General features: G+C 48.9%; 1 protein-coding gene across 1 annotated transcript in view; it reads right to left on the bottom strand.

Moving 5' to 3' along the window:
• The window catches only part of CSPG4 (chondroitin sulfate proteoglycan 4), a 117,224-nt gene that overhangs the window by 15,524 nt on the left and 78,404 nt on the right, over positions 1-23,296 (bottom strand). Inside the window, exons 2-5 of the mRNA XM_053273019.1 lie at positions 16,676-16,839; positions 11,920-15,492; positions 10,096-10,575; positions 8,917-9,093 (exon numbers count right to left, since the gene is read on the bottom strand). Of these exons, the coding sequence (XP_053128994.1) occupies positions 8,917-9,093; positions 10,096-10,575; positions 11,920-15,492; positions 16,676-16,839 (4,394 nt within the window). The remainder of the gene's footprint in view (positions 1-8,916; positions 9,094-10,095; positions 10,576-11,919; positions 15,493-16,675; positions 16,840-23,296) is intronic.

The following is a 23,296-nucleotide window of genomic DNA, read 5'->3' as shown; positions in this document are numbered from 1 at the left end:
AAAACATTGTGTGCTCCCATTTCCCCCCTCCCAAATTGCTCTTCTCTGATCTAATGCAGTGCATTGTGAGGAGTTGTGTACATCACAATAATCCTTTCTAGGAGGAAGAGGAGGAAAAGGAGGAGGAGGAGGAGGAGGAGGAGGAGGAAATGGTGAAGCTGTCCCTCCCCTTCCAGTAATACTGCTGCTGTTGCTGATCTGGGAGGGTGTTGAATTTTCCTTTACAAAGTATGACAGCAAAAATTATCCTAAGCCTCATGAGCAACTCAGCTAACTGAGGGGGTACAATGGGGTGTGCAAATAGGTTCAACACCGAACCGGTTCGGTTTGAAGGTTCGGGGTCGAGCTGAACTGGGGGTGGATCCTGCCACTCAGACTCCCACTGAACAGGCATGGCGGCCTCCAAAAGGGCCTCCATGCCAGGGAATAGGCCCAGAAAAGGCCAAAGATACCTGAACTGGGTGATTTTTACAAAAAGGAGGGCTGCTGGTGGTGAGGAACCTCCATGGACCCCCCACCACCTCAAAGAAGTCACCCGGAGGGGGTAAGCTAAAATAATAATAATATATATATTTTAAAAATGTTCAAGTGGGGTGAGTACGGCTGTTGCCGTGGCTATGGGGGCTCTCATGGGTAGCACCCTCCCTTCTGAATTTGTGACAATGCCACTGAGGAGTTGTGGGCAGCAACTCCCAAGGGTTGCTGCCCGCTTGACGAAATCATCTGAGGGGGCTCTGCTCCAGGTGCCAACAATGAGGGAGGCTCGGTTGTTGTGCACGTGGGACAGGGCCTTCTCTGTGGCTGCCCCCAGACTTTGGAATGCTCTCCCCTTGGCCATTCACTCCCCGGACTTCATCACAGTTTTTAGAAAGCTTGTTAAATCTTGGCTTTTTATCCAGGCCTTTACATGATTGTTTTATTGCTGCTGCTGTGTGTTTTTATCCATGTACACTGTTTGTGTTTGTATATTATATATTTTAAATCAGATTTGTTTTCATATTTTTAGCTTAATACTTTTAACTGTCATTTTTATTATATATATTTTTAACGTTTGTAAACTGCCTTGGGATTGTTTTTAATGAAAGTCGGTATATAAATCTAACAATAAAAAATAAAAATATATGCAAAAATAATGCTCAGACCTTCCATCATCAGGAGGAGGCCTGCAGGTCCACAAGAAGCCTTCACCATCTTTGCACTGAAGGCATCTTTCTGCAGCAGAGAAGGCACGGAGGGGGTTGAGGGGGGATTTTTGCATCTCTCCCTTCCCTCCAAAAGCTCTTTCCGTTCATGCCATGGACCCCTCAGGGAGAGAGTTATACAAGCAGAAATAAGGACATTTAGATGGAGGGGATGTTGAAGGCTTTTTCTCCTGCCGGCAACGGAGGGCTGAACGTCATGTTGCCTAACAATAACAACAGTAATAATGATTTCAATCCAAGCACCCACAAAAAGAAGCCAGCTGCAAAAATAGGGACTTACTAGGGGCAGAGAGCAGAAAACTGGGTGGGCTGGAGTGAATGAAGGGGGTGCAGTAAAAGCAGAGCGGAATTTCATGTACAGCCCCGATCTCAGCGGAGGTCTTTGGAAGGATCTCTGGTTGGGACTGAGCACAATTTGAGCAAATGCTTTATCTGAAATCAGACAGTAGCCTCCACTCTCTCTCTCTCTCTCACCCCCCCCCCCACGTCCCTCCACCTGTGGACATCATGGGATGGTCACCGGGGGTTGGCTAAACATTCCGAAGAGATAAAGGGAATGTTTGGCTTGCACGTATCGACTCCAAGGGGCAGGCTAGAGAGAGCTGAACCGTAGCCCACGCCCCCCACTCTACATTATTCAAGCCTTCTGCTTGGTTTCTGCTCTTACTTAATGCGTCTTCTGATGCTTGCCTGCACTCCGTGTGGCCTGTTATCTCCAGGAGACTCATGTGGAGTCATCCAGGAAGATTCAGGGAAGCTTCCACAATCCACATCACCCGGTTGGATGCTGCTTCCATCCAGCCCTGAAGGTACAGTCAAGTTGTCAGATCCTCTCTCTGGGGCTTCTCAGGGAGGATACTTCTTTTCAGTCCTTCCTTTTGAATGTGTGACCTCACAGCCAACCCACCTGGCCTTTCTCCACCCTGGCCGGTGCGGCACTGTCAAAGCCCTGCCTGCCAGGATGCTCACTGGAAGCCAAAACACACAGTGAGGTCCTCCACATAATCAAAAACTGGGTTTCGATCTGGGTTTTAGATTGTGAGCCCTTTGGGACAGAGGGCCATTTTATTTGTGGAATTGTGTTTGTAAACCGCTTTGTGAACTTTGGTTGAAAAGCGGTATATAAATATTCATGGTAGTCATCGTTGTTGTCATTTGGGAGCTGTGTGTGCTCCCTATTTCCATTGTGTGGTAGCAAGGTAGGAGGAAAACCTGGGTAGCTTGAACAAGATGAGCTCTCTTCCCACCTTGGGCCAGTCCTCCTATTTTGGTCTACCCTATCTCATAGGGTCATTATGAAGATCAGCGTGGGGAGGGGCCATGTATATCACCCTGAGCGCCTTGCAGGAAAGGGCCAAATAAATGTGTTGTTACACAAAAGATGTAGTTGAGAGGAAAAACAGGGAATCGGCACGTCTGCCTCCTGAACACATTTCTTTTTGCTGACCTTCGAGAGAAAGAATCCCAGTCATGAGACGAATTGTTATGAGACCTTGAAACCAGAGTTCTGTCCTGAAAATGATCCCAGTTCAGCATCTGCTAAACTATGAGATCATGTGTTGTGAGCACATCAACTCTGTCACTTTGGATTTGTTCGCTCAATTACTCCCCCTGCTCGTTAGGTTTTCCGTGGCCCCCGAAACCATCCATCCACATGGGGTTTGCTATTGCCTTCTGACTCGATCCCGCACCCGCCCGGCTTCTCCCACAGCTGCCAGCATCTTGGTACGAGTTGGGAGTCCTGAGCAGGAGAGGACTGAGCATAATGGAAATGCCAGAGGGCTCTCCAGGCAGCACTAGCGGAGACGGATTTATTTTTGGAATCTGTTTTTAGCCGAGTGCCCTGAAGGGAGCTTTAAGACGCAGACGATCTCCACTTGGGATTGCTATAATGCTTTCTCGGCTGGACAAGAATACACTCCCGTCTCTTTCTTGAAGCCTTCATTTTGGCACTGAAATGTGTGCAGAGTCAATAAGATGTTAGTTGATGCTTGATTGCAATCTTTAGCTCTTCCTTGGGCCATCAAAGGCCTTGTTCTTGCAGCAGCAGATGATGGGGCACGCTAGCCTGGACCTCATCCGACTACATGATTCCCCCAAATCAAAAGAAAAAGAGAGAACCTTAGTCCCACAGGATCACTGCTTCTGTCTACAGCAAAAACTAAGGAGTCTTTTAGTATCTTAAAGATTGCTGGATCTATTGGGCATTAACTTTTATGAGCCAGAGCCCACTCTGTCAAATGAACTTGCTCTGTCAACATCGGCTTGCCTGCATGTAGAAAGTCCCAGGTTCAATCCTTGGCAGCATCTCCAGATAAGGCTGGGAAAGTCTCCTGCCTGAAACCTTGGAGAAGATGCTGCCGGTCAGTGTAGACAATACTGAGCAGGATGGACTAATGATCTGGCTCAGTAGAAGGCAGCTTCCTATGTTCCTAACTTCCAGAGAGACACCGACATAAAGCTGCTGAACTAGAAAGTAACCACATGTTTGCTTAGGGGACCAAGGTGTCGAATCAGTGTCAAATTGGCCTAGCAAAGCTAGGAAGTTTGTGTTCTCCGCAGTTGTTGCTGTTACAGATGGTCACTGTACTTACTGCCTTGTACTTCAATGGCCTGGGAAACCAAGTCCTTCAGGAACAGTTAAAGGAGGTGGGGGTATTGGAGAAGAGAAGAGTAAGCGAAACAGGATTGCCGTCTTCAAAGACCCAAAGGGTTGTCCAATAGTGCATGCCTGTTCTCTGGTGCTCCTGAGGGCAGGACTGGGACCAATGGGTTGACATAACAAGGAATCCGATTTAGACTGGACATTAGGAGGAACTTCCCAATTGCTGGACAGTGGAACTGTCTGCCTCATGAAGTGGCGGGCTCTCTTTCGCTGGAGGTGTTCAAACACAGGTTGGGCAACCGTCTGTCAGGGAAGCTGTGGCAGATTTCTGAACTGATCCAGGGTTGGACTAGTCCAACCCAACCATGGCCCCTTCCAACTTAAATGTTCTAGGGTTCTAATTTTAAGAAGTGGGGTTGGAGGGTAGGGATGTGCAAGCTGGTTCAAGTGGGTTTGAGCTCGAACTGGCCCAGTTTGAGCTGGGCTGGTTCAGGGCTGGATCAGGGGTGCTAGCAGGCACACACACACACACACACACACACTCACCGGTGTCCCCAGTTTTGGAGGCCCCAGAAAAGTGCCCCTGAGGCCGTGGGTGTGTGTGTCTCCAGTGGCCTCCCCTCCCTGACTGGCCTCCCCAGTCTCCGAAGGGCCATTTTGGGGCTGTTTTGGCCCTTTGAGAGCACATGGTGACCATTTTTGGGGGCCAAAAATGACCCAGCCATGCAAATGGCCAGTGCACATGCAGGGCAACCTCCAAAATGGCCACTGCATGCTCTCAGAGGGCTGAAATGGCCCTTCAGAAAACCGGGGGGGGGGGGGAGAAGCCACCGGAGACCCCCCTGCAGCCTCAGCAGCACCCCACAGGGTCATTGAACCTGGTGGCGGCAGCAAGTCTGACTTCAAAAACTAACCAACCATGTCTGCTCACTGGCCCAGAAGTGGTTCTAATTTGAACCAAGCCAGGCCCTCATGTGAGGGGTGCTGGAACCGAACATGCCTGGTTCACTTCGAATCGGCTTCGGATTCGAACCGAACCGAGCAAACTAGCTCTGTGCACATCCCTGTTGGAGGGTGGGAGCAAGGAGGTATATGCCTGGCCACATGGCCGTCCCATTCACTCTCCAAGATGAGTTTTGCACTTTCCAATAACAGCAGTGCAGAAGCCCGCCTGAGCCCGCCCCCTTACAACCTGCCTCTCTCACAGGCCTAGAGGTGATATGGTGGAGCTATGCTGCCACCCTGTGGCCAACCTGAGGCACTACGAGGCAAAATGGCATTTCGGGGATCCAAAATGCCCCAAGGCTGGCTTTTCCTCATCCTCTCTCCCAGTGCCTGGATCTGTGTCAGGAAAGGGTGGAAAAAACCAGCACAAGTAATGTATGCCTTCTGCGGCCCCGCCCTTCCCTCATCTCTGGCATGGCCGGCGGCTAACAGCTTTTGCAGCTGGTGCTCAGATCCAGGACGCGTGAGGACAACTGCTTTTGGATTTCCGTTTCCCTGGTGATCTTGAACTGCAGTGCATTCTTAGACATAATCGGGAGTGAGCAAATGCCACTGGTGAGGGATTTGTCCTCCTATTATGGGGCTATTATGCCCTCCTCTACCATCCCGGCAACTTTCTTTCTTACCCCACCTTGCACTTCTCATAGGAACATAGAAAGCTTCCTTATATTGAGTCAGACCCTTGGTCCATCTGTCTCAGTATTGTCTACACCAGGAGTTCTCAACCAGGGAGGTGCTGAATGACAACTCCCAGAATCCCCAGCCACAATACGTTGTAGCGGCAGATGATGGGAGTTGTAGTTCAGCAACATCTGGAGGAACCCTGGCTGGGAACCAATGGTCCACCCTGGTGGGCAGCAGATTCTCCAAGGCTGTAGGCCAGCTCTCCTCCCTCTTCTGCTCTTCTCTGACAATGATTCACCAGGCTGCTGCTGTTCCCATCCATATTATCTGTTCTGGTGCTCCTTCTATAAGGGATTGTTGTGGTGTTTTTTTTTAACATTACACTAAAAGCAGCTTGAAGGCTTCCTGGCTCTGGTTGTGAATGCCTGTGCATGTTGCTGATGAGGCAGAGAACTGAATGTACATTCCGGTAAGGGCCCCACCAATGCACATCTGCAGTAGGGATGTGCAGAATGTTTCGCTGGCTAAACGTTTCGACTCGAAACAGGCCTCTTTGAGTGTTTTGAGCTCACAACAGGACAACTTCTGTTTTGATCTGAACGTTTCACTGTTCTGAGTGCCATTTTTGGATGCCTGTTTTCTTCTTGCTGATAAGTTTTCTGGCACTGGCTTCCTATTGGCTTGTGACCTCCTTGCTTCTTGGTTGACTTGCTATCATACAAATCAAGTGTTGTCATGGGCAACTGTGCCCCCATTGGCTGGGGGGTGGGAGGGGGACACAAAAGGAGGGAATTTCAAAGGGACTGAGAGGCAGAGAGAGCCCTTATGCCTCTCTTGAAGAGGATACATCAGGAGAGGAGGAAGACAGGTTTGATTTTGTGGTTTTCTTTTCTCAGCACTGAGTATAATGTTGTGTACTATTGCTGCTAAAACTACCTGGGTTTGGTGGATCTCAGATTGACAGAGACAGAACTTGGGTGCCTGCCCTGAACCTTCCTTGAGTTGTTTGTTTTGTTTGTGAGATAGTATTGTGGTGAGAAATGGACTGTGGCAGCTCTCTCTCTCTGTAATATTTATTGGGGATTGCTGTGATGAGATCCATGTCTGGCCTAGTGTTTCCTGTAATGGAGATTCCCAGATGTTGTTGACTACAACTCCCAGCATCCTCAGCTGTAGTTGCCTTTGGCTGGGGATTATGGGGGTTGTAGTCCACAACATCTGGGAATCCCTGTTACAGGGAACACTGGTCTGGCCTTGTGCTTCACTCACTGCTCTGCAATCTACACTACAAGGTGTTGTACTCAGTCAAAATGTGGCTGAAGTTGCTCTAGTTGAGTTGAAGGCTATAGGAGTCATAACTGTGTGAGAGAGAGCAACTTGTGCCCGTGATGTTACTGCAGCTCAGGCACTGTGGCTGGCAGTGGGTTCTGGGCCAGTGATTTTTTTCCTGGGCATTTTTGGAATGAGTTTAAAATGGGTGGGATAGAAATTCCCTTCTATTGTGTGCTTCTGTAGTGTTTTTCAAGGCAGGGTTGCAAAAGCAAGTTGCAATGCCAAACTTGTGTGCACTCTATGAGTGCCGCTTGTTCTGGCCATAGGGAACAATGAGGAACTCCAAACACCCCATTGTTCCCCATGGGTAGCTTCTAGGGACACCAAAGTGGGTTGGATGCTAGGAGACAATGGGGGCTACCTACCACCCAACCCGCAAAAGGAATGGGCAAGTGGGTGATTTTAAACAAATGTTTAACCTTTCCCCCCAAACCCCCATGCCTTTAAAAGGAAATATATTATGCAAAGCTTGAATTTAGCCTGTAAAAATAAAAATTCAGAGGCCCCTTATAACATGAGGTACTAAGCTGTAGGTGACTTAACTTGTCTGGCACGGCAGAAGGGAGAAGATATGGTCGTGTGGTAGCAAGCATGGATTGCTAAGCAGTGCCTGCCCTGGTTTAAATTTGGATGGGAGACTACATCTGTGAGCACAGTAAGATACTCCCCTTAGGGGATGGGCTGCTCTGGGAAGATCACCTATCTCTTCAAGATAGGGCTGAGAAAGACTCCTACCTGCAACCTTGGAGAAGCCGCTGCCAGTCTGGGTAGACAATACTGAGCTAGATAGACCAAGGGTCTGATTTAGTATAAGGCAGCTTCGTATGTTCCTATTAGCTATGCATAGCAGCAGCTGCATACATTAATAGCAGCCTACCTTCCAGTATTCTCTCTAACAGGGCTTCCCAGATGTTGTTGACTACAACTCCCAGAATCCACAGCTGTAATGGTTTTTGCTTGGGGATTCTGGGAGTTGTAGTCAACAACATCTGGGAATCTCTGTGAGAGGAAACACTGCTACCTTCCCATTCCAGAATGTCTTACGAATGCAAAGCATGATCTACTCTCTGCATGGCAAAAAACATATTCTGCACCAAAGAAACCCAGACTCTGCAGAAGCTATGCAAAGGCAGCCTAGTTGCATCAATTTGCTTAAGTTTATTTTGCATCGCTTCTGCTTCTTCTGCAAAAAGCTATGAAAGGCATCAGAACGGAATCAGACCAATGGTCCATCTATCTCAGCATGGTCTACAATGGGAGGATGGGAGTTGTAGTTCAACAGCAGCTGCAGAGCCAAGGTTGCTAACCACTGGTCTACACTGACTGGCAGCGGCTTTCCGGCTGCAGCTGCAGGCAGGCGTCTCTACCAGCCCTGCCTGGAGTGAACCTGGGACCTTCTGCATGCAGATGCTTTTCCACTGAGCTATGGCCCCATCCCTTAAGGGGAATATCTTACGGTGCTCACACACAATTGCCCATCCAAATGCAAATCAAGGTGGACCCTGCTTAGCAAAGGGGGCAATTCATTCTCATGACCGCAAGACCTGCTCTTCTCCCCACTGAAGCCACCTCCCCACACACAACCACCTCCTCAGTCTCTCTCTGGCTTCCAAAGGCCAAAGACGGGTGAAATTATATCGGGCAGTATAGCTGTGTCTCCGTCTTCCTTTTTGAAGCATAGAAACATAGGAAGCTGCCTTCTACTGAGTCAGGCCATCTAGCTCATGATTGTCTACACAGACTGGTAGCGGCTTCTCCAAGGTTGCAAGCAGGAGTCTCTCTCTCAGCCCTATCCTGGAGATTCTACCAGGGAGGGAACTTGGAACCTTCTGTATGCAGATGCTCTTCCCAGAGTGGTCCCATCCCCAGCAGGAATATCTTACAGAGCTCACACATGAAGTCTCCCATCCAAATGCAAACCATGATGGACCCTGCTTAGCAAAAGGGAGAATTCATGCTTGCTCCCACAAGACCAGCTCTCCTCCCACAGGAAGCCTCAGGCTTCTGGATCAGGACTGTGGTGTGGGTGGGTTAACCAGGTGAAGTCCACTGTGGCTGGATTTAGTTGGCCTCCTCTTTTCCAGCAACCTGGCTCAGATGTCTGTCCGGACCCTCCCACCACCCTCCAAATGCCCCCAGTAGCAGTACCTGCAGCCCCACGTTGACCACCAGCACTGGAGCCTCGTCATTGCTTGGGATAATGTTGATGTAGACGGTCTTGGGCTGGCTCTGTTGGTTGACCCCGGAGACGTTGGCCACCACGGTGAATCTGTCGGCCAAAGTTTCGCTCCCGTCGTGCACATACTGGATGAGCCTCTGCTCCACCTGAATGCCAGCAGAACAGTGAGGTCAGGATCCTGGCTCAGATCTTTCTGCTCAGTATAGGCAGGTGGTAGTCAGCTGATGTCTGGATCAGGGACCAGCAAGCCAGGCTGGAGGCACAGCTAGTCAAGGGGAAACGTTGCACCAGCAGAAGTCTGGTGGTGGCTGAAGGCTTATGTAGCCACTGAGAGCCCCACCCCTCCGTATGAACATGAGAACCACCCTGCTGGATCAGGCCCATGGTCCCTTTAGTCCAGCATCCTGTTTCACACACTGGCCTGCCAGATGCCTGGAGAGGCCACACAACCAGAAGATGAAGACATGCCTACTCTCTTGCTGTTGCTCCCTTGCAACTGGTATTCGGAGGCATCCTGCCTGGATCCCTACTCCAAAGGAGGCACCCAAGATGGCTACCTCCCCCCCCCCGAGTAAGCCCATCAGGAGGGAGGCCCTGAGTAGAGCCAGGTGACCACTCTGCCTTTGGAGCTAGAGCTCCTGTCCTGGTGCCATGTTGCCTCCATTCCTAGAGACTTGGGGTCAATGGAGGAATCCTGACCAGTGTGTTCCCTGTAACAGGGATTCCCAGATGTTATAGACTACAACTCCCACAATCCCCAGCCAAAGGGCACTACAGCTGAGGGTGCTGGGAATTATGGACTACAACTCCCATAATCCCCAGCCACAGTGGCCAATAACCAGGGATGATGGGAGTTGTAGGCCAACATCTGCAGGAGGGAGGAAGGCTGACCAGGATTTATGTAGCAGGAAGGACTAGGGTTCCCTGTAGCAGGGGGTTTTCCAGATGCTGTTGACTACAACTCCCAGCATCCCCAGTTGCAAAAGCCTTTGGCTGAGGATTGTGGGAGTTGCATTCAACAACATCTGGAAATCCCTGTTAGCCAGCTTGCCAGTTGTTCACCTGGAACCTAAGAAGAGCTGTGCTGTGTTGTCAGACCCAAAGAAGTTGTGTCACCTGCTGATCCAACCAGGCTTTTCTGCCCTTACCTCATGCCAAGAGAAGCCAAGCAGGCTGTCCTCTTTCGGACCCTCCATGTTCTGGAAGATGCCATGCTGTGGGGGCTCAAGAATGTCAAACTCCACATGGAGATACGTAAAGTGTGTGCTGGGGATGTTCAAGACATCCACGGAGAGTGCCTGGGTGCTCCCTTCCGTCACGGTGAAGTTGTGAACCTCCAGCGGGACGGAAATAGGCAGGATCTCCAGGGGCACCACAAACCCCTTCAGGGGCTCCACCCCGTTAGCCGTGATGTCCACCGTGAACTGGTCACTCTGTATTTCAGGGCTGGAGTGTAGGTAGAGGATTTTGCCTCTGTTGATGTCTTCCTGGGTGAAGGTCTCGATGGGGTCCAAGCTCGGAGGTTCATCTGAGATGGGACCGTGGAATAAGGCCACCAGGAATCCTGAGAGTGGAGGGACAGTGACTGTATAGGTAATCTCGTCCGGAAGGAGGTCTTCATGTTCAATCTGCAAGTGGGAGAAGGAAGGAAAGAAATCACAACAGCTAGTCAGTTGGCAACTAGAGACCTGGTCCTGTGGTAAGGTAAAGTGTACCATTGAGTCAGTGTCGACTCCTGGCGCCCACAGAGCCCTGTGGTTTTCTTTGGTAGAATACAAGAGGGGTTGACCATTGCCTCCTCCCGCACAGTATGAGATGATGCCTTTCAGCATCTGCCTATATCACTGCTGCCCGATTTAGTTGTTTCCCATAGTCTGGGAAATATATCAGTGGGGATTCAAACGCAACCTCTTGCTCGCTAGACAATATACTTACTTATTAATTAAAAGATGCCAGTGATTGAACCCAAGACCTTTTACATGCAAAGCAGGTATTGTACCACTCAATTATAGCACATCAGTTTTTGAAATCAAAAGTTGAGAATACATATTCTCTTCAGGGAGGGCTCAATCCTTTTGTCTCCAGGAGCATTTTCACACGACAGACCGAATGCCCTTAAATCACATGTAAAATCCACATGTATATATATACATCTATATCGGTTTTTTAAATGGCTAAAACCTATATTGATCTTTTTAAACGACCGGCTTTCATCCTCTAACCCACACATGTCCAAAGAAGCAAAAAAGAGTCTTCCAAGTGCTTTGAATGTTGTGTTTGATGATTAGTTTAAGTTAGAACACAGGAAGCTTCTTTTTACCAAGTTGGACCCTTGGTCCGTCTAGCTCAGGATTATCTACACTGCCTGGAAGCAGCTCTCCAAGGTTTCAGGAGTGAGTCTTCCCCAGACCTACCTGGAGATGCTGCCAGGGATTGAACCTGGGACCTTCTGACTGCAAAGCAGATACTCTGCCACTGAGCTACATTGGCCCCATCCCCAAAGGGGAATATCTTATAGTGCTCAGATGTAGGCACCCATCCAAATACAAACCAGGAAAGAAGCTGCTTATCAAAGGAGATAATTTATGCTTGCTCTCATAGGACAGGCTCTCCTCTAGAGTTATGTGAACTATAAACAAAATGGTGTCAACACCCAGCCAAAGTTAAGCACTTTTAAGTCCCATAGAGTTCAATAGGAGAAGCTTAAACACATGGGTAGTTCTACATGTACAAGAGATATCTAAGTGTTTAACCTTGGATAGATGAAGGATTCTCAACGTTGGGTCCCCAGATGTTATTGGACTTCAACTCCAGCCCCAGCGGCCTTTGGTTGGGGATTATGGGAGCTCGAGTCCAACAACATCTGGGGCCCTAACGTTGAGAATCCCTGGGCTAGCCCATGCTACAGAGGCTATTACTGCGACCACAGGAGCAGAATATAAGGCAAGCACATGATGGGAATGATGGCTCACCAACAAGTAGTCATTCTTAATCTCCACAGCTTCTCCTTGGAGAATGTGGATCTTCTCATGGTGAATGATGTTCAGTGGGCTGGGATGAGAAACTAGGGATATTTCAACCTTCAGAGTGGCCTCCACAATGACGTGATTTGCTTCCACAGATAACTGAATCGTGTCCTGGGAGTTCCTGCTCCCATTGTGATGGTAAAGAACCTCTCCTGCCAGCAGGTCCTTCTGGGTGAAAGACGACACTTCCCGTCCCCCTCGCAGCACCATGCCCCATTTAGGTGGGCTGACAATGTGGAAGAGAATGTCTTCCTCATTCCTGATGTCCATGTTGGTCTCCACGCTGAGGACAGAGGAGTTGATGGTCCCCTGGCTGCCCTGGTGGACCTCTAAGGCCGTGTAGTTATTGACTGTGAGGTAAGGGTCCGAAGCCTGCACTTCCAGAAGGGCTGCAGTCTGGTACAGACCATCAGAAACCTGGAAATGGATCCAGCCCCGGTCAGCTCCCGAATGGACAAAGAGGATCTTCTTCTTCCTCAGGTCATCTTGCGTGAAGCGGTACACCTGGCGGCTTCTGTTCTCCACGGCGATGATGCTTCCGAAGAGAATGTCCTTCCTGCCCAACACTATCTGTGCATCTGAGAATCCTGAGTCCTCATCGAAGAAAGCGATGTCATCAGTGGTCATCAGGCGTTGCCCATTGCGTACGACATTAAAGACTTTATTCACTACCTGTACTGGGGCGTGGTCATTACGGGGCTGAATGGAGACTCGGAAGACACCTCTCATGGCCCCACCCTCCAGGTCCGAGCTCCCCTCATCCTGCCTCATGGCCACAAAGGGGATGTCATCCTCCAGAGCCTCAGAACCGTCATGCTTGTATACAAGATGGCCTTGGAGGATATCTTCATTGGTGAACTTGATCACCTCTTTGCCAGCAGGCAAGTTCTCAGGAGTCCTCAAGATCAGTTTCCCGTGACTTGGCCCTTCGAACACGTCATACACATACTCCATGCTGTTCATGCTCTTGACAAACAAGTGGTCCTTGGAAATGACAGCCTGTTCTCCTTCTCCCACGGACAAAAGAACATTGGTCAGGATGGGTGCATCTGGGTCTCCTCCAATCCGTATTGTGTAAGTGTATACGGGGGAGTAGTGTGCCTCGGACGTAACCCGGAAGAGGAAGAAGTCTTCAGTCTCCTTTGATTCTCTAATTGTTGCACTGTAGCTCAGCTGATGGTTCTGCAGGTCCTCTTGGGTGAAACCAAAGCCTTCTGTTAGCCGAATGCCTTGAAGCTCAAGATTCCCCTTTTTGGGTGGCTGAATGATCACATAGTGGAAAGAGGCTGGGCTGAAGCTTGGCTCTTCTAAGACTGCCTCCAGTTCAGCAGTGGTGATGTTCCTTTTTTTCTCATTCTTCATTTGGAGGGGGACCATGGTCCTCATTGTAATGGTGGCCCTCTTAATTCTGATGAGGAATGTGTTGTTCCTCAGGGTCTTCTGACCCACTTGGACCACAAACTGCAGCTTCTCAATTACATCTTCTGTGTGGTGCTCTGCATCTGTGCTGAAATATTGGATGCGCCCTTGCTCAATGTCCTGTTGGTAGAAAGATTCAACTCTCTTCCATTCCCCACCGAGGCTCCCTTGCTTTTGGATCTGACCGTACTGGAGGGGCACAGTCAGGTGATACAGGATGGGCACTTTTTGCTGGACTGCATTGGTCTCCACGGAGAGGTTGGCTGTGGTGATGGGGACAGCTTCTCCTTGAGAAGCAAAGAGTCCTGTGTTGTTGCGTACTTGTATATCCGGCTCTATGGCAACCACCCTCAAGCTGGCCACTGGACTCATGACCATGCCATCGTTAACTTGAACTGTCAGGGTTGAGGTGAGGCCATTTTGGTGGACATAGACCACTTTACCAGCTTCTAAGTCCCTGCAGGAAAACTCCTCAATTGGGACCCCAGGATGGAAGTCGTATTCCACATAACCCTCTTCCATTTTCTTCCCACCAAGCAACTGAAATTGCAAGCTGTCACAAGGAGTATCATCATCGTTCACTTGGATGATGTCTGTGTTAAGATGTTTACGTGTATGCTCTAGAATGACCATGCGATCTCCATGTGGAAAGACTACTTCTGGGGCATCATTGATTGGGTTAATCTTTATAGGAAGCAAATAGATCTGCCCTTGCCATAGACACTCCGGGATCCCTTTCCGGGCAGTGACCGTTACCTCCAGCAGTAACTGATCCATGGGTCCCTCAGAGCCATCGTGAACATACTTGACTTTGCGATTCACAATGTCCAGCAGAGTGAACTTCCTTCTACTCCTGACACGGGCGATATCTAACTCCAGCTGGCCATGCCTTGGGTCCGTGGTAACACTGAAGAGGACCTGGGATTGTCTGATGTTAGCACTGCCCAGGTCAATGGTTGGTTGAGTATGACGCCACTCCAGAAAAGCCGTGCCTCCTTCGGCAACAACCAAAGGGCTGACGTGCAGGAGTTTGGTGAAGTTAGCAAAGACCAGAGGAAGGCTGGGATCAGGTCGACAGGGTTCCATAAGCGGTTCCTGCCAGTTGTCTGGAGGAGGGCTTGTGGGGGCCTCATCCTGCTCATAGGCATCCTCATAGTCTCCATACTGCTCCAGTTTTCCGCAGCCAGCTGTTATTCCCCTGGTGACAAGAGCATTTTGCAGACTCCTCTTCTCCTGATTGACCCTCAGGTCCTCTATGCAGCCCACAAAGGAGCTGTTGGATAAACTGTCCGCCGACATAAAAGCCAGCCCACGTTCTCTCATTCTGTGGGCAGCTTTCTCGTTCAGACCTCCGATGAAGAGAGGTCCCTGGAGATCAAGATAGCTGTGCATGCCCTTGTTGGAAGTCTGGGAGGCGTAGTAGTCCACAAGGATTTCAAACTTGCGGACATCCATGTGGACTTTGACGTAGTGGTCCCGCTCGTTACTGAGGTAAATGTTGTTGTGGAGCACCACAAGCCCATTCCCTTTCTCCACAACCCCTCTTAAGCGCCCGTCAGAGATTTCCAAATAGAAGAAGTCATTGTCAAGCCCTGACTGGTAAATCAGAGGAGCCTGCTTGACACTGGTGGAAATCACAAACTCAATGGTGCCTTCGTTCCTCGCACTCCAGCCAGGGAATGTGATATAAGAGTTGGGCCCAAGAAAACCAAAGGGGTCATCTGGCCCAGCGGAGAACTCCACGCTGCACCCCGCTTGGACACCATGGGATCTCTTGGTGCTGGTTCCAGATGCCAGAGCTGAGAAGACATCGCGGTCATTGAAGGTCACTGCATGGAGGCAGCCTCTGAACGGCAAACTCGCTCCAGTGAGATAGGGTAGCTCCAGGCTTCCTGTCCCTCCCACGTAGAGGCCGTAATCAATGTCCAGCTGCTTCTGAGGGCCTGGAATCTCCACAGAGGCATTGAAGAAGCCATCCACAATCAAGGTCATCCGTCCATCTGCCACCAGGAGATCAGCATCATGGATCACCAGGTTATTGAGATGTGGTCCTGCCGGGGACTTGACCGTCAGTTCCTCTGAGCCCAGGTCCATTCTGGCCTGCAAAAAGAGGAAACCAATCAGAGGAACAACAACAACAATAGCCGACATCCTGAAGGAAGCTCCAGTGCTTTGTGAAATGCACCAACGCTACAGATGACTTCAGGGCTAACACAGTACTGGTGCCCATGGGAGGTGTGTGGGATGAATTTGGAATGACTTCCCCTTCCCCCAGAAGTCCTCTGTAGTAAATGAAAATGAGCCTGTCCTCGCGGCCACTGATTCCTGGGTAGGGGTGGACCCAGGAATTCTTGGTCATTTGGGGAACCAGGAGGCCTCCTGACCCAGTAGCTCCGAAGCTGGGTAGCAAAGATCTGCTACCCAGGTTAAAGGTGAGGTAAAGACAAAGAGAGCCGTCCCACCGCTGCAGCATTTGTGTGGGTTGCAGAGCCCAAAGGAGGCTCTGGTCATCTGGGAACTGGTAGGTAGGATCCTGCCTTCTCTCCAGCCCATCCCCATTCGGTCGTGAGAACAGACTCAATATCTGTGTGGCCCTCCAGGACATATTTTTCGGCAGGGACATATATTTGGGCGACACATAGCACTTCTGGGGGAAGGGGAAGTCATTGGAATTTGCCCCACCCCCCTGTGAGTGCCGGTGCTGAGTTAGTCGACCATACCTGCAGCACCAGTGCATCTTGCAGAACTCTGGCCCTTTGCTAGTTGGGATTTTGGCCAATAATAATTAAAAAGGGGTCATTTTGGGCTCACAGCTAATTTTGTTAGCCATTATGAGATGTGAGCCTTATGGGCATCTCCACCTCTCCGTTTTAAAATGCTTAACCTGTACTTCTAATTTCATAACCTAGGAGCACTTAGCCCTAATGTCCAGAAGAATAAATGTGAAGCAGAAGAAAAATGCTTTAAAATGGGTTGGTTTTTTTAAAAAAAATCAACAAAAGGTAGGGAGGAATGTGTGTGTTGCTGTTCACCACTGGTGGTGTCACAGGTACTAGCCAATACCCTTATACAACCACAGTGCCACAGTGTTGGTAACCCACATTGAGCCTAGATTGGAACAATTGTGTGAATCAGGCCACTAGCTCCCAACGGGGTGAGGCTGTCTGAACTGCGGCATCCAGCCAACCCGCTCTGTTCCAAATTTGTCCCCATCTCTAAACAACGGCGGCACAGTTGTGCATTAAAAGAACCACCCGGAAAGTCTGTGGAACATCTTGCTGACCTGTAGGACACCAGCCCGGAGCTCCAGCAGGAGATAGTCCATCCGTCCTGCAGCCAGGAAGAGAAGACCGCTGCGTTGGCTGGTGTAGAACTGCACGTGAAGCTGGATCGTGCTAATAGTGCTCACCAAGGGTACCTCCACGTAGCCATCCCCAAAGAACGATGCTGAAAAAGAGAAGGGGCCGTTCAGAGGACTAAATCTCATCAGGACCATCTCCAAGGGGAGAGCTGGTCTTGTGGTAATGAGCATGAATTGTCCCCTTTTCTAAGCAGGGTCCACCTTGGCTTGCATTTGAATGGGAGACTACATGTGAGCACTGTATGATATTCCCCTCAGGGGATGGGGCCGCTCTAGGAAGAGAATCTGTGTGCTTGCATGCAGAAGGTTCCAAGTTCCCTCCCTGGCTTCTCCAAGATAGAGCTGAGAGAGACTCCTGCTGCAACCTTGGAGAAGCCGCTGCCAATCTGTGTAGACAATACTGAGCGAAATGGACCAATGGTCTGACTCAGTATATGGCAAATTCCTATGTTCTAAGATGAAGCCAGAAACATGCATTGCTTATTTGGAAGGAATATGATGTCTCCCGTTTTTGATAGAGATGCTAACTGAGCAAAGAGGCACTTCTCAAATTGCTGATTCTCTTCTATTTAGCAGGGGGAGAACAACTGGCCCCATCCAGCCCCAACACAACATCCTTCCAAGGGTGGTTGTTGGTGTCACCTTCTGTTTCTCTTTACACTATGAGCCCTTTAGGGACAAGGGACCCCCTTATTATTTCTCTTTCTATTTTTCTGTATAAACTGCTTTGAGCTCTGCTGTTGAAAAGTGGTATACAAATATTTATGGCCAGTCATAGAGATTTTTAACAGTGCCGTGTTTCCAAATGAGAGCAGTTATGGTATAATTTGATAGAAAAACACTGAAAGGCCCTGTTTGTATTCATTGCAATTATTTATATACCACTGTTCAACAAAAGTTCTCAAAGTGTTTTACAGTACATAGAAAAACAGAAATAGAAATGGTTTACACAGCAAATAAAATGAAGCAATGGCTGCATTTTCCCCCACTACTGATGCAATTATTCTATTATCTGTAAGTCTCCCAGTAAGCTTAATCATTGGGTTTCTCAAGAAGCAAAACTTCTCAAATACCATGATTATTGATCTGTTAGGAGAACCACTTTGAAGTAGTTTCTAAAAACATCTATATCATGTTTATAATATTATTATGTTTGATGTTTCACTTTCCTTATCTCTCTCTCTTCATGTGCCTTGCCGATTGGGGGGTTGGTGGCCAGCAAAAAGCCATAGATCATGGTCCCTAGAATTGTGGATGATATCATCTGTGCCAATTTCTAGCCATTCTTTTAGGTCCTCCATCCATCTCTTCTTCCTCCTTCCTCTTGAATTTTTTCCTGCTAATTTTCCTACTAGTGTTAGTTGTGGTATTTGATAATTTACTCTCCTGAGGAAGGAGGAGGACTCCTTTTAATACATTTAAAATACTCCTAATAATAAGGCGCATTATTATGCTTCAATACTAAAAAGGTCATCAAATAAAAGGGTTAACCAAGGCCAAGAAAATGTCAAGATAATCCCAAACCTTGCAATGCCGAACACAAACACTAGATGGCGGAGTTAACCCAATATAATAATCTATGTTTACACCTGCTATCCCCAAGAGGAGTTTAACAATGAAATGCATTTTTTAACGGATTAAATTTACATATTACAAAACTCAGGGCTTTCTTAGTGCCAGGACTCAGCCTCCAGACATATGAAGCAAGAAGAGATGCAAGTACCCCTGAGAAAGTGCAGAGTGCATTTACTCACAGCTGAGTAATCACTGGGGGTTCTCGCACACTATGGATTGGGGGAAAGCCTTCTAGACCAGAAGCAGTACACGGCCCAGCTGGGGTGGCTGGTACCATCTGCGGGGACGGATGCTCTTTGTGATTTCGGACAAGGTCAAAAATAGGTGATAGCATTGATTGTTCTGACCGGTGGGCCTGCAGCAACCAAATTTGCAATGGTGTTTGAGAGGCTTTAAAAAGTTTTAAAAACACAAAATTGCTCTATAATTTTAGCAATGGTGTCAGAGAAATGGGAATCAAAATGGGCAGGAATGTTCTCCGAAGATTACTTTATGGAGAAAGTACAACAATTTGTTCATTGTGTTCCCGAGCCCTGACACTAACCCTAACCCTTTGCTCAGTGCAAAAATGACTGCAATTTTACCCCGATTTTACCCCAATTGGTAGGGATAAAGAAGGGGTGATAACACAGAGAAAGCTGTAAGTGTGACAATACTCTCATCTATTTTCCATTTCAAGGGGGCTAGACGGTGCCAAAAATCACTATGAGCGTTTATCCCCTGAGATAGTACCTATGCCCCAAATATGTGGGCCTTTCTCATGGACTAATTAAACACTGCAGTTCTTGATATTCTTCCAGCTTCCTCCCTGGGAAATGTTCTGCATGACCCTCAAACATTCCTGTATTCATTTGCAAGCCAGCCAAGGAGTTAGCAACCCTTGTGTGTATGTCTCTAGATGGCATACTTTCCACACTATGTCAGCCCAACAGTCTGGCTGGATGGACCATGTGCCACCACAGAGATCAGTCACCAAGAAAGGAGTTCGTATTGCTCTTTCTTTCATAAGCATGCCAGAACACCCTGGGTTGGCTGACACCACTGTAACTCTAGTTCAACGGCCATCAGCCTTCAGGGAGCCCACCAGAAAGGTAAATTCCATGCCGACGATCATCATTAGGAAGGGGATGGGATATACAACTGCTAATATTGTAATGCCTTTATACAAATCTATGGTACTGCACATAGGAACATAGGAAGCTGCCATATACTGAGTCAGACCATTGGTCCATCTAGGCCAGTATTGTCTTCACACACTGGCAACAGCTTCTCCATGGTTGCATGCAGGAATCTTTCTCAGCCCTGTCTTGGAGATGCTGCCAGGGAGGGAACTTGGAACCTAGATGCTCTTTCCAGAGTGGCTCCATCCCCTGAGGGGAATATCTTACAGTGCCAGGACAGACCCTGCTTAGCTACGTATGGCAAGGCTACAACACCTGGGGCTTTTTAATTTAGAAAAAAGGCAACTGCGGGGAGACATGATAGAGGTCTAGAAAATCATGCATGGTATGGAGAAAGTGGATAGAGAGAAATTCTTCTCCCTCTCACATAACACTAGAACCAGGGGTCATCCCATGAAATTGATTGCCAGGAAAACTGAAAGCCAGGAAAGTTAGGACTGACAAGAGGATGTATTCCCCCCCCCCCACAGTGCATAATTAATCTATGGCATTCTCTGCCATAGGATGTGATCAACAACAACAACAAATATTTATATACCACTTTTCAACAAAAGTTTCAAAGCGGTTTACATCGAGAAATAACAAATAAATAACCAATAAGAAATAAACAAAACAAACAAACAAACAAACAACAACACACAATAAGCAATAAACAAATATTTATATACCGCTTTTCAACTAAAGTCTCCAAAGCGGTTTACAAAGAGAAATAATAAGTAAGTAAGTAAGAAAGATGGCTCCCTGTCCCCAAAGGGCTCACAATCTAAAAAGAAACATAAGATACACACCAGCAACAGCCACTGGAAGTACTGTGCTGGGGGTGGATAGGGCCAGTTACTCTCCCCCTGCTCAATAAAGAGAATCACCACATTAAAAGGTGCCTCTTTGCCAAGTTAGCAGGGGTAGAAACCAACCTGGATGGCTTTAAAAGGGGCTTAGACAAATTCATGGAGGACAGGTCCATCAATAGCTACTAGTCCTGATGGCTTTCAGTTGCAGGGGAGCAACAGCAGGAGGGTGGGCCTGCCTTCACCTCTTGCCTGCGGGCTTCCTAGAGGCATCTGGTGGGCCACTGTGGGAAACAGGATGCTGGACTAGATGGGCTTCCTTGGGCCTCATCCAGCAAAGATGTTCTTCTGTTCTTATAATGAGATAGAAGCAATTGCCTCCTTTGTTTTGCCGACAGCATTTGGCAAGCAGAGGCCTGTTGTCTCTGTGCTGGAGGCTGCAATTAGCTACCCTGGCTAATAGACTTCTCCTCCATGCATGTTCTAATATTTTTACACCCATCTCTGCTAATAACAATAATTATGGCCCTGGCTTGCACACTGAACATTGTATCTGCTCTGTCCAGTTTCACGTCAGTCTTGGAAACGGTTTATCATCTTGGCACGGCTGCTCTGTTGCGGCTTTCTCCTGAGTAAGTGGTAGCCACCACCAGGAGAGGAGAAAAAGCACACTGAGGACCTGCTATGATGGTAAAGTTGAAGGACGTCTCGCCATCCTGCTGATGCCCCGCTAATCTGCCACCTGAGGTGAACCAGCCCTCCTTGCCTCGTGAAAGGAGGACAACCCCTGTGAGAAGGTCTAGGTCTTCATCACCACCTCCCTCTGTAGGTGGGAACATCCAAACAAGACATGGAACAAAATGTTCACAGTGACTGAACAGCCTTTTTGCTCCATGTCTTGATGACACACCAAATAGCTGAATGGAAGTGGGTCAGAAAGAGGAGGGAGTCTTGACAGAGAGAAGAGCAGGTGCATTCACACTGTCAGCAGCCTGCTTGAACTCCAAGCTGGTGGAGGACAAGTGACCTAATGAAAGAATCCCGTTCATTCTGTTACACAGGAAGGAGCTCTCTCCCCCCTGGCAGCTTCAGCCTGAGCCAATGCTCAGGAGCCAAATCAGATAAAGTGCTGGGTTTTCAACAAGGGCAGATCACTAGTCCTCTGTGGATATCACTGGCGGTGCATAGGTGGGCGTTCAGGGCACGGCTACAGACTGCAGAGCTCGACTGACTTCCTATGCATGTCTGAGCTCAATTCCAAGTGGCCGTTGGAATCTGGGAAAACACTTCTGGCTCTGGACCAGGGTATTTCCAGGCCTGCCTGCTTCCATAGGGCCCTCTCTGCTCATGGAAACCATCTGAATAGGCTCTTGTTTGGATGTTCCCCCCTACAGAGGGAGGTGGTGAGGAAGACCTAGACCTTCTCACAGGGGTTGCCCTCCTTTCATGAGGCAAGGAGGGCTGGTTCACCTCAGGTGGCAGATTAGTGGGGCATCAGCAGGATGGTGAGATGTCCTTCAACTTTACCATCATAGCAGGTCTTTGGGACCAATCGGACCCGAACAAGGTTAGCAAGAACGGCTTCTCCTCACACTCTTTGCCAAGTTGGCAAGGAGCATGAGGTGAGAAGAGGAGGCTGCTGGCAGCTGTCCCTTTTCCCTGGCCCATGTGCCACTTTTAAAGCTTTCACTGCAATACCCGAAGCACTAAGAACAGAAGAATAGTCCTTCTGGATCAAGCTCAAGACCTGTCTTGTCCAGCATCCTGTTTCCCACAGTGGCCCACCAGATGCCCCTGAGAAGCCCACAGGCAAGTTGGTGAGGGCATGCACGTCTCCTGCTGTTGCTCTCCTGCAACTGAGACTCAGAGGCATCCTGCCTCTGAGTATGGAGGTGGCTTCTAGCCACCAGGCTAGTAGCCACCGATAAACCTGTCCTCCACGAATTTGTCTAAGCCATTCCCCCCCATTCCCCAAACTGTGTGCTTGGCACCTACTCATATGGATTTTAGGCTGTAGGTTGAAAAACGATTCCTTGCATAGGCTTTTAAATAACAATAAGTGACCTTCTCATCTCTGTTGTCTGTTTTAGTGTTTTATTGCTGATTATGCTATTGCTTTTAAAGAACTCTGCTGTTGTGAGAACGGCGGTCACTTCTTTTGCTCTGGTCATTGCTGTATCTGATTTGTATTATTGTTTAATTTCTGAGTTGCCTTGAAAATATGTATCTTTAAGGTGGGCTAAAAATATTTTGAATAGATCAAATAAATGAAAATAATTTATCTCTCTCTTTGCATGCTTTGCTTCAGAGGCAAAGATCCTGCCCTGCCAGAAGGAAAGCTGAACTGAACATGCATTCAACTGGCTCTGCAGAAACATCCTCTCTAATAAAACGCTTGGTGTCTGTCCATGGACGGACACCAAGCGTGCGTTCGTGCCTGCCTGTTCTGGGCATGAGCGAAGCGCATGCCCAGAACAGAGCCAGGGGGACACGACCGCCAGCACCCAGCGGCCATCTTGGGCAGCCAGAAGCGGCCGCCCCGAAGAAGCCAGGTAAGTGGCAGCAGGGGACACTGGCCGAGGCGGTGGCAAAGCCGCCGCCTCAGCCAGAGGACACGGCGTGGCAGAGCCATGGCCGAGGCCTGGCCGCGCCGCCGCTTACCCAGCTTCTTCGGGGCGGCCACCTCTGGCTGCCCAACATGGCCGCCAGATGAGGCGGCGGGGAAAACTGGATGCGGCGGTGGGCCCGGGCAGCAGTGGGCCCGGCCGGAGCCGCGGGTGGCGGTGGGTGGCGGTGGGTGGCGGGAGGGGGGATGGTGGCGGGGGTCCGGAGCGCACAGCTCCACTAGCGCCCGTTATCCAACGGGCTTAAAAACACTAGTTATTTTTAAAGATGCTCCAAGACTAGGAATGTGCATGAAATTCTCTTGAATCGATTTGAATTTGAAACCATTGAATAGAGTGGAGATTCACTTGCATTGATTCAAATTTACCCAAAGC

This window comes from Hemicordylus capensis, chromosome 10, assembly GCF_027244095.1.
Source record: "Hemicordylus capensis ecotype Gifberg chromosome 10, rHemCap1.1.pri, whole genome shotgun sequence".
In the NCBI taxonomy this organism is placed as follows: Eukaryota; Metazoa; Chordata; class Lepidosauria; order Squamata; family Cordylidae; genus Hemicordylus; species Hemicordylus capensis.
Note: the sequence above shows the minus strand (reverse complement) of the source record. Positions and strands in the feature narration are given on the sequence as shown.